This window comes from Dendropsophus ebraccatus, chromosome 4, assembly GCF_027789765.1.
Source record: "Dendropsophus ebraccatus isolate aDenEbr1 chromosome 4, aDenEbr1.pat, whole genome shotgun sequence".
In the NCBI taxonomy this organism is placed as follows: domain Eukaryota; kingdom Metazoa; phylum Chordata; class Amphibia; order Anura; family Hylidae; genus Dendropsophus; species Dendropsophus ebraccatus.
In genome coordinates, this window is record NC_091457.1 from 25,119,550 (window position 1) to 25,135,142 (window position 15,593).

Consider the following 15,593-nt stretch of genomic DNA (forward strand, 5'->3'; position numbering starts at 1 on the left):
GTGGGAAGAATCCAAAAATTCCCCATAATAAAACCTCTCCTGCTGGAAATACTGTAGCTTAAGTTGTATCTTTTCTACTCAGATAACATTAGAAAGATTTTCCAGAAGACAAATACTTGTAGTCTCCACAGAATAGTCTATCAGTAGAGAGCTGTTCCCTGACTGTAATACACCTGGAATCAGTCCAGAATTAGTTGGCCCTCTGCCTTGTGTAGCGGTGGCTCTGGGGTACTGTAGCTCCATCTTCTTTAGGAGCTGAGGCTGAATTTCCCCGGTGACACCGCTACACAGGAAGAGTCACCACCTGCATCTGGCTCTATTCTCTGCATACTCTGGGCACCAAACAGCTGATCCTCTGTGGTACTGGATGTCAGCACCCTGTTTATTAACTATTGCTAATCTATCCTGTGGGTAGGTCATTAATAGTTTTTCCTAAAGCCGTCACTTTCACAAGAATGACTGAAAATTTATTCCATGCCATTTTGTTCTGATCTATTCTGTCCAAAAAATTATAATAAATTATGACCACCATATCTTACTGTATCCTGACACCCAGAAATAACAATATAAATGATGTAACAAAACGTAAGGGCATGTGCACACTGAGGAATCCGGGGGGATCACCCGCCACAGTTTCCGCAGCTCGCTTTCACTCGCGTCTGGGCGCATCTCCGCCTGTGCCATAGACTCCATTCTATGGTCAGGCAGATTCCACCATCCACCCAAAGAATGAACCCGCTCATTCTTCGAGTGGATGGCAGAATATAGAGTGGAGTCTACAGGACAGGCGGAGATGCGCACGGCCGCAAGTGGGGGCGAGCTGTGGAATCTGCGGCGGGTGATCTGCCCGGATTTCTCAGAGTGCACATACCCTTGCTTGGCTATTCATTTGATACATTATAGTGTAACAAACACCTATGGATAAGTGAAAGGGGCCTAATGGTTGATGTTTGCTACTTATGTACCTTGTTATAAGCCCCATTAAACAGTAGTCATCACAAATCTATCTAGACATTTACCCCCTTTACTTTTCGGGGGTCATTTTGGTGCAATTTTTGTTACACTTGATGCCACTTTCCACATGCACCTGAATGATAGGCTATCCCTCATCAGACAGGGCACAAATAGAATGGAGCAGACGTACATATCATGCCTGAATATGGGGAATGTTATAAAACAGGCGCACAATATAAAAATACACTATGCAGACACCTGTACAGATTTAGGCTATGTTCATACTATGTAAGTTCAGTGGAAATCACGACCGTTGTTTCAATGGCTGATGCAGGCTGAAGGGATCCCGGCCGTACTGTATACACATGGTATACACTCCGGCCGGGATCCCTAGCGGCACCATAGAAACGTATTCAGTAAATAGAAAACCCTGTCAGTGCACATTATGGAGCGAGTGGTTGTGGGGAGTTATGATGCGGGTGCGCCTGGATGCGCCCGCAGCAGAACTAAGCGGCACTAAAGATCATCTACAGTATCGGCTGGGATGATCTTTTCTGAGACCGGACGTTCCGTGACCCGTCCGGGTCACGGAACAGCCGGTCTCTTGCGCAGTCTGAACATAGCTTTATACTGCAAATGGTAAATTCCCCCAGTATTAGTTTCATGCAAAAAGAATCATACAGTGACCATATACAAATACTATGAAGTGCATCATACAAGGCAGACCAGAAATACATTGCTGACTGTGTGTAGTGAAAAGCACAAACATTATCAGCAATAACTAAAGGGATCATTAGCAGAGCTTTATAAACAGTGTAATGCTACTAGCAAGCCACATAATCTAGAAAAAATAATACTCATCTTCTTATACCCAGTATAAGAATACCCTAATAAAGTAATGGAAAGGTATTACAATTTGTTTGAGGGCAGCTTCACACAGGACGGATCGCAGCAGAAATCTCGCAGCGAGATCCGTTACGATCCAAGGTCCTGGCAGTTCCTATGTGAATATATTCTTGCAGTGGATCTTTCAGACTGCTGTGAGTATGTAAATCACCCGCCCCTTTAACCCACACGCTACCAGCGCATACATTACCCATCCTTGTTCTTGCTTGCTGCACGGGCTCCCGACTTCCTGCCACAATGACTGGCTGCGGCTGAGCAACGCACTGGTTGGCTGAGAGGGAGAGCAGGGAGCCGGGAGTCCATGCAGCAAGCAAGAGCAAGGACAGGTAATGTATGCAGCAGCAGTGTGTGGGTTAAGGGGGCGGGTGATTTACATACTAGCAGTGGTCGGAAAGATCCACTGCAAGTATGTATACACATAGGAACTGACAGGACCTTGGATCGTAACGGATCTCGCTGCAAAACTTGTGCAAGGTTTCTGCTGTGATTGTCCAGTGTGAAGCTGCCCTTATATTATTCCCATCTTGGTTTCTTATCTTCCTGTGTCTGCTGGAAGTGGCTGGGAGGCCGAAAACAGCTAAGGCAGATGAGTTCTGCGGATCCCATTACTGCAGTTAACTTTAATGGGAGTTGTACAAATGGCAGAGCCCCCTGAGCCAGACTGTGTACATAACTAGAGGAGTAGCTCATTGGGCTATGGCATTTGCACAACTCTAGGGATGAGCGAACCATAGAGCGGGCAGACAGCGGGAATCAGAAGCCGATAGTTCAGGTTCATACGAACCCGAACCTCAGCCGGTTCGCTCATCCCTACGCAACTCCTATTAAAGTCAGTGGCAGATACAAAAATTGTGTTACTCACCTGCTCCAGCTGTTTTTGGCATCCTGGCCACTTCAGGGTTGGAGCGGGCCGGGAAGCCAAGAAGGGTAGACTACTCCATTCTCAAAGGAGTCCATTTACTATGCTGCATTTTAGGGCACAAACACACATACCGGATCCGCAGCGAATTTGCAGCGAAATCTGCTGTGGATTCCTTACCTGTTAGCTTCTATGAGAAGACATACTCGCAGCGGGATTGACATCCCGCTGTGAGTGTGAAAGTGACAGCCCTGTTAACTCCCCGCTGCAGGAGCATACTCTACCTGCTCCAGGATCCAGCTTGCTTCGGGGGCTCCCGGCGTCTGGACGTCCTGCTCGGCCAATCAGTGCGGGATGTCAATCCCGCTGCGAGTATATCTTCTCATAGAAACCAACAGGCAAAGGATCCGCAGTGGATTTAGCTGCGAATTCGCAGTGAGCAATCTGCTGCGGATCTGGTATGTGTGTTTGTACCCTAAAATGCAGCATAGTAAATGGACTCCTTTGAGAATGGTGTAGTCTATCTGTCAGCTGCATATCATATCCCATACTGCTGACTGTTAGATAGCTGTTAGTCATGGAGGCACATGGAACCTTTCATATAACCATCCGTTTTTCTATAATGTAGAAAAATGCTTTATTCTCTATTGCAAAGTGTCAAAGAGGCGTTCCCAGGTCCCTGATATGCTGCAAACTAAAACGTCTCCTCGCTCCCTCTCCCATTTCTATCACTGCTTGTTTGACAGTCAGCTGGAAGCTGAGCCCTAAGCAGGGTCAGAGATGGGAGAGGGAGCAAGGAGATATTTCAGCTTGTAGCAGTTAAGGAGCTTGGACACATTTTACAGAAGAATAAAAGTATTTTCTATGTTATGGAAGCACAGGCAGACATATGAGAGGTCAGTATCCTTGCTGTAGTGTCAGCAGTTTGTAATGTGAATTGCAGCTGGCAGACTCACTTTAAATACAATAGTACTGACTCTATAACAGCAAGAAAAAAAGCATTGCCACCAACGGAAAAACATTTTTTTTTTCATATTTAATTTAAAATTTAAAGAGTCACTGTCGTATTTTTTTTTTTTGCAGAAATCAATAGTCCAGACGATTTTAAGAAACTTTGTAATTGGGTTTATTAGCCAAATCTGCCATTATCTGCATGTAAAAAGCCTTTTCCCAGGTCCCCCCCTCCTTCCTCTTTTTCATCCACTCCAAAAAATCTGAAAATTGTGACTTGTTGCAGGAGACGTCCCCTGTCTGTTCTAGGGAGAGGGGAGGGGGGAGGAGGAAGGAGGGAGTTAGCCGCCAGCAGAAAGCAGATAACAGAGGATTACAGGCAGGGAGCTGGGTGACAGCTGTAATCTGAGCTCAGACAGGTCACTGGTGATGGTCAGAACAGATAATGAGTGAGGGATTTGTAGATTAACTCTTTGTTGTCCTGTTTTGGTCTTTTCTTTAGCTCTCTCCATAGGAGAACAATGAAGACAGGGGGGAGAGCTTCAAACTGCTTTTTCATGATAAAAATGCATTTTTCGGATAATAAACCCAATTACAAAGTTTCTTAAAATCGCCTGGACTATTGATTTCTGCAAAAAAAAAATTCACGACAGTGACACTTTAACAATAGACTTTCATATAATAAATAACCACCACATTTCTGAGCAAAACACTTAAAAAATTAAAAATGCATAACATTTCCATAAAACACTATGAACACCAGCTTTATGGGGTTTTGCAGGAAAATATAAAACTGGGCATCCTGCCTTCCAGTGCAGTAAGACAATATACAAGCTCATACTTACCCCTCCTGCCTCCCCTGCTGCTTCAGCTGTGCGATCTTTCAGGCCTGCCTGTTTTCCAGTTCCCTGTTCAGCTCTGTGATTGGCTGAGCAAGGAGCGGGACGTCATCAGAAGCTGATAGAACGGAAACACAGCCAGGGCAAGAAGATCTGACAGCAGGAGCAGCAGGGGAATGGGGGGGGGGGGTAAGTATGGGCTCATTTATTGTTTTACTGCACTGGGAGTAGGACACGGTTTTAATTTTCCCTAGAAAACCCCTTTAAAATGAAAGTACCATTAGCAAGTATTGCAATTTTTTATTCTTAACATTACCCTGTCGGCGCTGGCATGGTGATCCTGGTGGCGCAATCCTTTTTTCAAAACGTCGCCCGTTTACCGTGCTTGGTGACATTTTCTTCTTGTACCCCGGCCCGGCTGTATGCACTGGAGACTGACCCAACACCCCCAGTGCAATGATATCCTCTATCCTTGGTGATGCAGCCTTGCTTGATTTTAAAGGGGGGGTGCATCACCGATAGGAGGGGATACCATCACACTGGGGGTGCCTGCCTGCCTCCAGTGCATACAGCTGGGCCGGTGCACAAGAAGAAAACGGCGCAAATCGGGAATGTGGCTGCATTTTGAAAAAGGACTGTGCCCCTGGCATCACCACACTGGCGCTGACAGTGTAATAGGAAAAAATTGCTTTATCTAATGTTACATTCACTTTTAGGCCATGTTGACACATGGCAAAACAGCGGCCGCTCTGTGACGCGTTCTGTCTGAGATGTTAACCCAGCCGATACTACAGTATTGGTCGGGTGAACATCACTTCATCTTAAATGGAATGCGAGCACATTAGGGTGTGCCTGCCCTCCAATTAGCCATAGCACACAATGTAAAGTACGGCCAGGAGTCGTACTTTACATTGCGTGCACAGTCTATTTTGTGCGGCAGCTGTTCATAGAATAGTGACCGCACAAAACAAACATGTCTATTTTCTGTTTAATGTATACAGTGTGTATACACTAAGGCCGTGGTTCCATAGGCTGTAGTGTAATCGGCTGCTGTCATTAAACAACGGCCATTAGTGCAAGCCTTCAATGGCAGCCGTAGTTTAATGAAAAATACATTGTGTGAACTTGGCCTAAAGTAGTTTTCTGGGCTTTTGTGATTGATGTCTTATCCTCATAATAGACCATTAATGTCTGGTCAGAGGTTTGCCGATACTCAGGAACCTTGATGATCGGCTGTTCTGTAGAGCTGCTACACTCAGAGGCACAGAGAACAGAGCTGGAAGCACATGGCTCTTTTTAGAGATGAGCAAATTTACAGTAGGAACAACTATCCTGAGGAATGGCCATTAATCACACAGACCCAGAAAACAACTGTAAAACAGTAAAGGGCAGCAGCAATGACATGTAATGTGCTTAGATAACAACTGTATAAGGATACTATTACATGGGCTGATGAAGGCCCGATCAATATTGTAAATGAGCGCCGATATAGATCAGCACTCCTTTTCTGAAACTATTGCACTGCCCGATAATTGTATAGCAAGGGCTGTACGGGCATCGTTAGCGATGTCTGTGCAGCCCTTGCCCAAACAGTTAATACATTACGTGTCCACATTCCTGGTCTTCTCCTGCGTTCTGCATGTGTCCCGGCACTGCAGCTTCAGAGCGGCCTGTCTGAGCTGACAGGCTGCTCAGCCAATCACCAGAGGGGACCGCTACGGCCAGCGATTGGCTGAGCGGCCTGTCAGCTTAGACAGATCACTCTAATGCTGCAGCGTGCGATGCTGGGACGCATGCAGAGCGCAGGAGAACACCGGGAACATGGACAGGTAATGTATTAACTGTTAGTTCAAAAGAAACAATCAGCCGATGATCGTTTCATCTGCTGATCATTGTCTCTATTACACAGAAAGATAATTGGCTGAATCGAGCTGATTCGTCCGATTATTGCTCTGTATAATAGGGACCTTACTCTGTATGTACAAAGAGTAGAATAAAAAACATTCAATTCTTGTTCATAGAAATGCAGCAACTCACCACTTTGGTGCTCCACTGTCTGTAAGGATGCCGGTCCCTGTGCGGACTCCTGATGGCTCCACTGTCTGTAATGATGCCGGTCCCTATGCAGACTCCTGACGCCGGTCCCTGTGTGGTTCCTACCACTGTCTGTAAGTATGCCGGTCCCTGCATGGACTCCTGATACCTGTAGATGAAAGATAGTTCTCTATTATCCCTAATATAGAGACCATCCCTAACATAGAGGAACCTAAGATAGGTTGCCCATAGCAACCAATCACAGCTCAGCTATCAAATACTCATGAGCCCTGGTAAAATGAAAGCTGAGCTGTGATTGGTTGCTACTGGCAACAAGGGACATACTGTAAGACTGCTTGATAAATCCTCCTCCCCACCCAGCATAACATTGTGTTTCCTGCATCACAGCTAAAGCTTTGGTTGTCCAGGTATGATGGGAGTTGTAGTTTTGCAGCAGAAAGAGGAGAACATGTTCCCCATCCCTGGTCCTGATGTTACAGGTAAATCCCATATACCACATATATCACACAACACAAAAAATCCTTCTATAAAGTCCCTGTGTCTTATAGTCTCCTCACTGATTGGACAAAGCTCTGATAAAGCTCTGTGGCCAATCACTGAGGGAACAGCAATCCACGGCCGCACGGTTATGGTGCTAAGGTCAATATGAGCATCATATGGCGGCATCTGTGTTACTGCATCATAGGGATCTATAGGGATCTATCATGCTATCTATTATAGGGATCTATAGTAATCTATCATGCTATCACCTTGTCTGATCAGCCATAACACAGACACAGAGATGCCCCCATAATACACAAATACATGGGGGGGCTAAATGTAATAGGGAACCAAAGTGACAATGTAAGAGCTGTAATATCTTATAACCTCTCCTACATGAAACCATCGCCATGTTTTTTAATGTAATTTATTTTGCAGTATACTTTACTAACCTCAATAGAAAGCAGCAGCTGAGCAGGTCCCCACAATACATACACGGGATATTTAGGATGGGGGAGGGGGGGCATCTGCTGTGTTCTATTGAAAAGCTGAACAGGTTATTAAGTAGATTGCAAAAATATTCAAATTAGCATAAAATTTACAATAAAGAAATTAATACATCACTAGAGACACAAGTTGTTGCCTATAACAACCAATCACAGCTCAGCTTTCATTTTACCAGAACTCCTGAGTATTTGATAGCTGAGCTGTGATTGGTTGCTATGGGTAACCAGGGACATTGTTACTATAGGACGACCTGATAAATCCCCCATTGACCCCTAGAGCAGAGTGCGCTCCTCTGTTACCGCTTGTTATTGGGGGAGGCCTTCCATGCCTGGCAGAGGAAATGGGGTCTGGAATATGAAGGACATAGAGAAATGGGATCACCCACCTCTCTCAGATCTGTCAGCAGACGTGCTGGAGCCGCTGGAGCATCTGTGTTATCCTTACAGGAGGGAAATGCGGAGAATAGAGCGGCAGCATCACCTCCATCCAGCTGGGGGCGCCACTCAGTGCTGCTCCTAACTGCTCTTCAAGCTGCCTGTAGGTGCCAGTTGGACTGAGGACTGATATGACTGTTGTCATAGCAACCAAACCTCCTGCCTAGTAAACAAGTGAGCAAAAACACAAGACACAACAAGCAAAGACACAACAAGTAAACACAACCTTACCAACATTTAACCCCTAAATGTGTCTCTTACTTTAACATTTTGTTATTACCCCCTTTAGCTCTCATATTCACTGTGTTTTATTAATATCTTATTAGGTACAAGCGGCCAGGGGGTGCTCCCCTGCCGAAAACCCAGCTTAGTACGGTCCAGCCACTTCAGTACTAAGCTGGGATCCTGTGGGTAGGGAAACGCCCCTTGGGCTCTTCTGCCTAATTAGCATAATTATTAAAAGACACAAATAACAGTATAAAATCACAGCAGTTAACAACTTTACACGCCTTTAACATATGTGTGTGTGTGTGTGTGTGTGCACATTATTACATTACTGTAGATGAAAGCATAAAAGTAGCTAAATAAAAATCTTTGGATACGACCTGCTATAAACATGAAGTCCACCATGCATGCACTTCCTGTCTGTGGCTGATCCCCATGCTGGTCCATCATGGATGCTGCTCTTGGCTTTGGATCTGCTTCTTCTCCTGGTTCTCTGTGGCTGCTGCTCCTGGGAAGAATGAGCAGAAGCAGCTGTGTGCTGCTCCTGTCTGCATCTGTTCCTTATGCTGGTCCATCCTGAATGCTGCTCCTTGCATTGGAGCTGCTTCTTCTCCTGGTCCTCTCTGGCTGCTGCTCCTGGGAAGAATGAGCAGAAGCAGCCGTGAGCAGCTATTTATACCCAGTGAGCTGCGCTCTGATTGGTGGAAATTCCAAGCCATAACATCGCATAAATTATGGGCAATGCTGCTTTCTGATTGGTGGAAATTTGATGACCTCACACTATGCATGACCTAATAGGAGTGCTTTTCTCTGATTGGTTTAAATTCTAAGCCATAATATCGCATACATTATAGGCAGTGCTGCTTTCTGACTGGTGAAAAATCTTTGATGACCTCACAATAACAGTGCTGATCTCTAGTCATGACATCACAGACATTATGGGCAGTGCTGCTTTCTGATTTTAGAATGTGTTCGCCAATATTTATGTGGCATCACAGCTACAGAATACGGTGGAAAAGGGATTTGATGCATCACAATGGGATATTAAATTGTGTAATGTCATGTATGGAAGCTGATAACAGCACTACACAGTGAATGGAGCGAAATCAGAATGTCTCCGTACACTATGTAGTGGTGGTGACCTGTAACTTCAGCTAGAAGTGAACAGGAGCTGAGCTGCAGTTACAGGTCGCCACCACTAGACGGTGTATGGAAACAAACTCCCCTCACTGTGTAGTGGCGGCCTAGAACAGCTGATGGCGGGCAATGGGGCTCTGCACCCTGCAGATCAGTTCATTTTGCCCAGAAAACCCCTTGCAATTGCACAGGGCACATTACTCTCCTGCAGAGAGGGGGCGCTGTCATATCAGCACAGCTAATCTGCACACAGCACAGTTAACAGAATCGAGCAGCACATCAGGGAGAATACGGGGCAAATGCCAGTATCTTCTCCCTCTCAGCCTCCTACCGATCCCTTATGCTGACAATCCCTGCGGTTCCCCTCCCCCACTTCAAGCAGGATGCGGCCTCTACATCTGGGTTGCTGGAGGTGTGACAGGTGCAGACAGCAGGTGGCAGTATAATCCACACCATGTCCCCAGTCCATGTTAGTGATGCTGGTCGGTTGCCAAGGCAACTTTATAACACCCAGCAAGTTCAATGAACAAATCGCATGAATTAGAAATAGACATGTGGAGGGAACTCACTGGACGTCATGTTGTTGCCATGGCAACAATTTTACGGTTTCTGCAAATGAAGCTTCTTTATTGTATAGTATGATGAAGGTGACATGGAGGCCATTTCTTCCTATGAGTGAGCAGATGACGGGTGATTTCTAAGGATTAGATAAAGCGGATACACGGCATCACTCTCAGAAGGACTTACCTCACCTATGACACCTACAGCTTGGATAGTGTTAGGCATGATTCACACCATGTTATACCAGTACATTGCCGATATACATATCGAAAGGGATGCCAACATATACCATGGCATTGTGGCTTCTGTGTTTCAGAATGTGCCCAGAAAAACGTTTATGTGACATCACAGCTGCCGAATACGGGGAAAAAGAGAACATATCACTATGGGATATTATGTATGGAGGCTGATAACAGATAGGTAATAGCTGGATATGTGTGTAACAAACTAAAGCATGTAATTCCAAGTGTGATGGCTGATAACAGATAGGCAATAGCTGGGCACGTGCATAAAATAAAGAAGCAAAGCACCATGTATGATGGCTGATAACAGAAAGCAGTAGCTAGACATGTGCATAATGCGCAGACTGCCTGAGGGGGTATCTCCCTGATAGTTACATGCTTTACTTTCTCATTATGCACATGTGCAGCTATTGCCTCGCTGTTATCAGCCACAATTCATGGAATTACTTGCCTTACCTTGTTATCCTCCTCATACTCATTATACACATTGCCACTAACTATATGAGGAGCCTACTCTCCATTTACAGTGCAGTGTCTGTCCTGCTATTACATGCCCCCCCCCCCCCCCCCCCCCCCAGTCAGATGAAGAATAACCAGTTGTGTTCAGAGACTCACAGGTGACGCTGTCTCTGATCGGAGTCGTTCATTATCACTTTCCTCTCCGTTGGGCCCAGGCTGCCATGAAAACGACTTGAGGCTCAGACGTACCCTAGATGTTCCCTGGTGCAGGTTGTATATTTGACTCACACACACACACACACACACATACACACACATATATATATATATATATATATATATATATACATATATATATATATATCTATATCGTTTCTTTTCCTTGCACCAGGAACAATTGCATGTAGACTTGGGTAGCAGTATGTAATGCATTATTGAATTTGTATTGTTTACTCATCTGCCCCTATAATTCTATTATACCAGTGTATTCCATTTTCCCCCGCACCAGGGATATAGTTAGTGGCAGTTGCTGCCAAGGACAGTGAGGATAGTGCAATTTATTCTTTTTGTGCTCCATGGTTGTATGTTTTTAAGTGTTTTTATAATTTTTTCTGTGCTCAAATAAAATTATGTTTTGATAAATCTGAGGAGTGTTGATTGTTGTACCTTCTTTTCTTTCTTTCTTTCTTTTTTTTTTTTTTTATCACATTACGATTTTTGTGTACTACAGCACCTCACTTAATATTATTTTGTGGTGCCCTCCCAACAACTACATTTGACCCTTAAAGGGATTGTCTGAATTATCTAAAATTAATTAAAGAATTACATTTTTAAAAATATATATTTTTTAAGAAAATGAAATATTCTCTCCGCCCCTGTTTTATCTCAGCTGTGTCCAATGCTGCCACTACCCCTCTTCATCTTCATTTACTTCCGTTCCGTCACATAGAATTCCTCAGGGCTGATAAGGTCTATGTGACGGAACGCGTGGGATGCTCTGTCCTACCCCCCTGTGTGACGACCATGCTGGCTGCATTATATGCAACTTTTTATTGCACTTGCACTTTAATCCTTGCATTGGTATTACACTTCTGGTCATTGGTGACAATGTTCTGAATCATATTTCATATTTATATTCTTTGATTATTGCACACACGTACTTGTATATTAGGATTATCTATTTATCTATATATTTATTACTATTCTCTGTGATCATGGTCGTTACATAAGATATTGTGCTAGTGGGTTTGGTTCCACATGGCTGTACTTTGGGCAGTGGCATGTTTGTATTGTAAATAGTTTTAATAGTCTTTGTCCACAGCATTAATGGGAAATAAAATTGGTTTTGATTTGAATTATTTATTTTCAGTCGTTTTTCTTTTTTTGGGTTGTATACAGCAGGGGGCATTATTACTGTGGGGGTTGCATAGCCAGGGGCATTATTACTGTGATTGGGGGGGTGTATACAACAGGGGGCATTATTACTGTGGGTGGGGGAATGTATACAGCAGGGGGCATAATGACTATGGGTGGGGGTCTGTATACAGCAGGGGCATTATTACTGTGGGTGGGGGTGCATAGCAGGGGGCATTATTTCTGCAGGTGAGGGGCTGTATACAGCAGGGGGTATTTTTCCTCTTTTTCAAATCTATTCTTAGCTTTGGCTTCAAAAATCTGTCAGATAAATCTGTCTGTGTAAAGGGACCCAAAGGCTATTTTGTGTTTTGTATTGAGAAAAAAAAATAAGGTGGTATTTAGTCCTTATGTGGTAGTCACTTGATGGCAGTAATATTGGTCTGTATATAGTGTATGTAGTGTCATTATGTGGCGGTCATTCTATGGCTGTAATATTGGTCTGTATACAGTATAGTGTGTATACAGAGTCATTTTCTGGCAGTCACTCTATGGCAGTAATATTGTTCTGTATATAGTGTGTATATAGAGTCATCATGTAGCTGTCATTCTATGGCCGGTTTCACACGTAGTAACAGTGCGGCCGTTAAAATTTCTGTCCCGTACATCTCCGGGTGGTCTGGCGGCTGTATTTGAAAAGCACTTACGGTCTTATCGTAAGAGTCCGGCCGTAGTGTCATGATGTGTCTTGGCTTGTTTGGCCCCGCTCAAAAGCATGTATTTGATTCCTGATTCTGCCCCCGGGCCAAATAAGCACACCCACATCCCTATAAAATCTCCGCCCACTCGCGAAGTACGCCCATATGCTAGTAGTGTTTTGAATGCCAAAAAAAAAAAACAAAGATGTGTGATGCCGCTAATAATGCGCCCTATGGGCCAGCCCGGCGTATGAGGCTGCGCCGCAAGCACCAGCTCGTGGTGCTTTCGATCCTGTTGAAGATGCGTAATTATTACCTGCGTTTGTGTGTAAGTCTATATATTTTTTTTTTTTTTATTTTTTATTTTTTTTTTTTTCAAGCTTTATGTAACTTATTTAAAACTAGCCTTACAAACTGTTTAGGCTTATAATCCGTAAAACATTGATTTAAATGTATTGTTTATGCAAGCTCCCTTAAGTACTGTTGACCAAAGGTCCTTAAATGCAACTGTGTCATAATTTTGTGACTAATTGAGATGTCTTAAACATAATAAATGTCATTTTTAAAAAATTCTTCTCAGAGGCTAAAAGACGCAGAGCAGCGCCGTCTGCAGGAGGTGGGACGGCGATATTGGGTCCACCCCATCAATGTGCGGAGGGAGACCCGGGGCCACATTGGTTGCCTGTATGATGATTTGCGACGGTATGTCGATTTGAATACATCAAAGTCGGCAAATCTTTGAATGTAATATTGCAAATGTAAAGGTTACTGTCCCCAAATGTTTCCCCCAAAGTCCATAATTTTTTTTTGTTTTTTGTTGATCCTTACAACGTTTGATGTTAATTTCCACATTTGTAAACCGTATGACATCTTCCTATGATGTGTGTTTGTGTGTAATATTAGTGATCAATATTTTTCTTAATTTGTTGCAGACATCCTGACAAGTTCCAGGACTTCGTGCGCCTGCCTATGGAGGCCTTTGATAATTTACTTTCCATTTTGAGCCCACATCTCCAGAGACAGGACACCTACATGCGGAAATCCATCCCTCCTGTGGCCCGTCTGCTCATAACGTTAAGGTGAAGATGCTTTATTTTAATGCGAAATATTAGTTCATGTAATTGTAGTTAAATCTAATATAGTCTTAAAATATGTAATAATTTAATATGTAGCTGAATGTGAAATAGAATCATAAACTTTTTTTTTAATTTTTTTCACAGATTCTTGGCGACAGGGGAGAGTTATGTATCGTTGCACCTCCAATTCCGGGTTGGTACGTCCACCATCTCTGGAATTGTGAGGTGCACGTGCGCCGTGATCTGGGAGCATTTGCAGCCCATTGTGATGCCCAGTCCGACGCGGGAGATTTGGTTGCAGTCAGCAGCAGGCTTTCAGTCTGTGGCCAATTTCCCCAACTGTATAGGGGCGGTTGATGGTAAGCACATACGTGTGAAGCAACCACCGCGATCAGGATCACAGTATTTCAATTATAAGAAATTTTTTTCTGTGGTCCTGATCGCGGTTGTTGATTCCACGTATCGTTTCCTTGCCATCGACGTCGGCTCCTATGGCAGTACTGGGGACTCCCGGGCGCTACTGAGATCAGAGTTTGGGCGGCGCATACTCTTAGATCACGTGACTCTACCTCCTCCCACTCCTCTTCCGGGTACCACGCATCCCGCTCCATTCGTCATGGTAGGGGATCAAGCCTTCCCTTTACTGAACAACCTGCTGCGCCCTTACCCACGGAGAGGGCTGGATGAACGGGGGAGAGTATTTAACCGGAGGCTGAGCCGGGCACGTAACTTCGTGGAGTGCGCCTTCGGGATCATGACTAGTCAGTGGAGAGTGTTTACCACTGCCCTGCAGTTGAAATTGGCCACAGTTGACATGGTCATTAAAGCTGCCTGTGTTCTCCACAACTACCTTCGGGACTATGCTCCCACCCCGGAGGTGAACGTGGAGACACTGCCAGCTTTTAGTGCCCCTATCAACTATGGCCAAGGGAGACAACTCAACCGCGGGATAGTGGTCAGGAACCTCTTTGCTGACTACTTCATGACTCCTGAAGGCGCCGTGCCCGTGCCCGTGCCCCTTTCACAGCCTCCCTTATGAGCCACGGCCACAGGACTGATGTTTTCCCGCATGTATGTCACCTGTCTCTGGGATGTGTGTTTTTTTATTTTCTTTTGTTGTTTGAACCCGATGTATTGGTTGATATTTAATTTTCCTTCTCTTTTTACTAAAACAAAAAATATATTTTCTTATTCGACTAAACAATGTGTCTGCCTTTTCAATGTATGTAAACCATGTTGTGTGTTCCCACATAGTAGTGTTCGAAAATACACATAACCTCACTACATATATTACTGGCCAGTAATTATCGAGCATGGTCACATCCTGCTAATGTTAATAATTGGATAGTCCTTAGAACCTAGTGTGCAGAAACATTGATGTGATAAAAACATGTGCATTTCCTATGGAGTGACCAGCAGGGTGCGCACTATATGTCTAACTTTCTAGTGTGGGATATGTAACAGGATCTGATATCTTCTAGTGCCACAGTCCATCTCACTTCTTAACAATCACCATTAACACACCACATATATCCCTCCACACATCACCCAGGTGCGCCAGCTGGATGTGGTCTACTTAGGTTGCGGTTCAAAAATAATCTTTTAGCATAAATTTTTTTCAGTAAAACACAGAAGAGTGGATTAAAAGATGAGAAATCTCGCTCTTTACTTGATCACCTGTTCCTTGTCTACAGTCATCTCCTGGATTTATTATCCAAAATCCATCACATCAATCTGCCTGTGTAAACGCTACATTATGTAGTTTATTGTGTGTACGTTTATATATCCTCCACTTTGTACATAATGACCACATGCTGGATGTCCTGCAGGAGGCGATTTCTACTCCCATCGGACATA

The 15,593-nt window shown here is 44.2% G+C and overlaps 2 protein-coding genes across 3 annotated transcripts in view; one reads left to right on the forward strand and one right to left on the reverse strand.

The window, feature by feature from the left end:
• Positions 1-8,090, reverse strand: part of CSKMT (citrate synthase lysine methyltransferase) — a 90,206-nt gene extending 82,116 nt beyond the window's left edge. The window contains exons 1-2 of one of the 2 annotated variants that reach the window (XM_069965295.1): positions 7,937-8,090; positions 6,547-6,712 (exon numbers count right to left, since the gene is read on the reverse strand). In XM_069965295.1, coding sequence (XP_069821396.1) covers positions 6,547-6,699 — 153 coding nt within the window. In that variant the 5' untranslated portion in view covers positions 6,700-6,712; positions 7,937-8,090. Of the gene's footprint in view, positions 1-6,546; positions 6,713-7,496; positions 7,564-7,936 lie in introns of those variants that run through there. The other variant, XM_069965294.1, reaches the window with a different exon arrangement.
• Positions 8,091-13,113: 5,023 nt separating this feature from the next.
• On the forward strand, positions 13,114-14,940 carry LOC138789517 (uncharacterized). Its single transcript, XM_069968197.1, has 3 exons — positions 13,114-13,362; positions 13,593-13,739; positions 13,881-14,940. The coding sequence occupies exons 1-3, from the start codon at positions 13,214-13,216 to the stop codon at positions 14,773-14,775; spliced, it is 1,191 nt and encodes a 396-aa protein (XP_069824298.1). The 5' UTR covers positions 13,114-13,213; the 3' UTR covers positions 14,776-14,940.
• Positions 14,941-15,593: the final 653 nt, after the last annotated feature.

Bases quoted from the DNA above. Each gene is read 5' to 3' on its own strand.
- LOC138789517 (XM_069968197.1), top strand. From the start codon at position 13,214: ATGTCATTTTTAAAAAATTCTTCTCAGAGGCTAAAAGACGCAGAGCAG. The intron at 13,363-13,592 runs GTATGTCGATTT...AATTTGTTGCAG, and splicing joins CTGTATGATGATTTGCGACG to ACATCCTGACAAGTTCCAGG. The intron at 13,740-13,880 runs GTGAAGATGCTT...TTTTTTTCACAG, and splicing joins CGTCTGCTCATAACGTTAAG to ATTCTTGGCGACAGGGGAGA.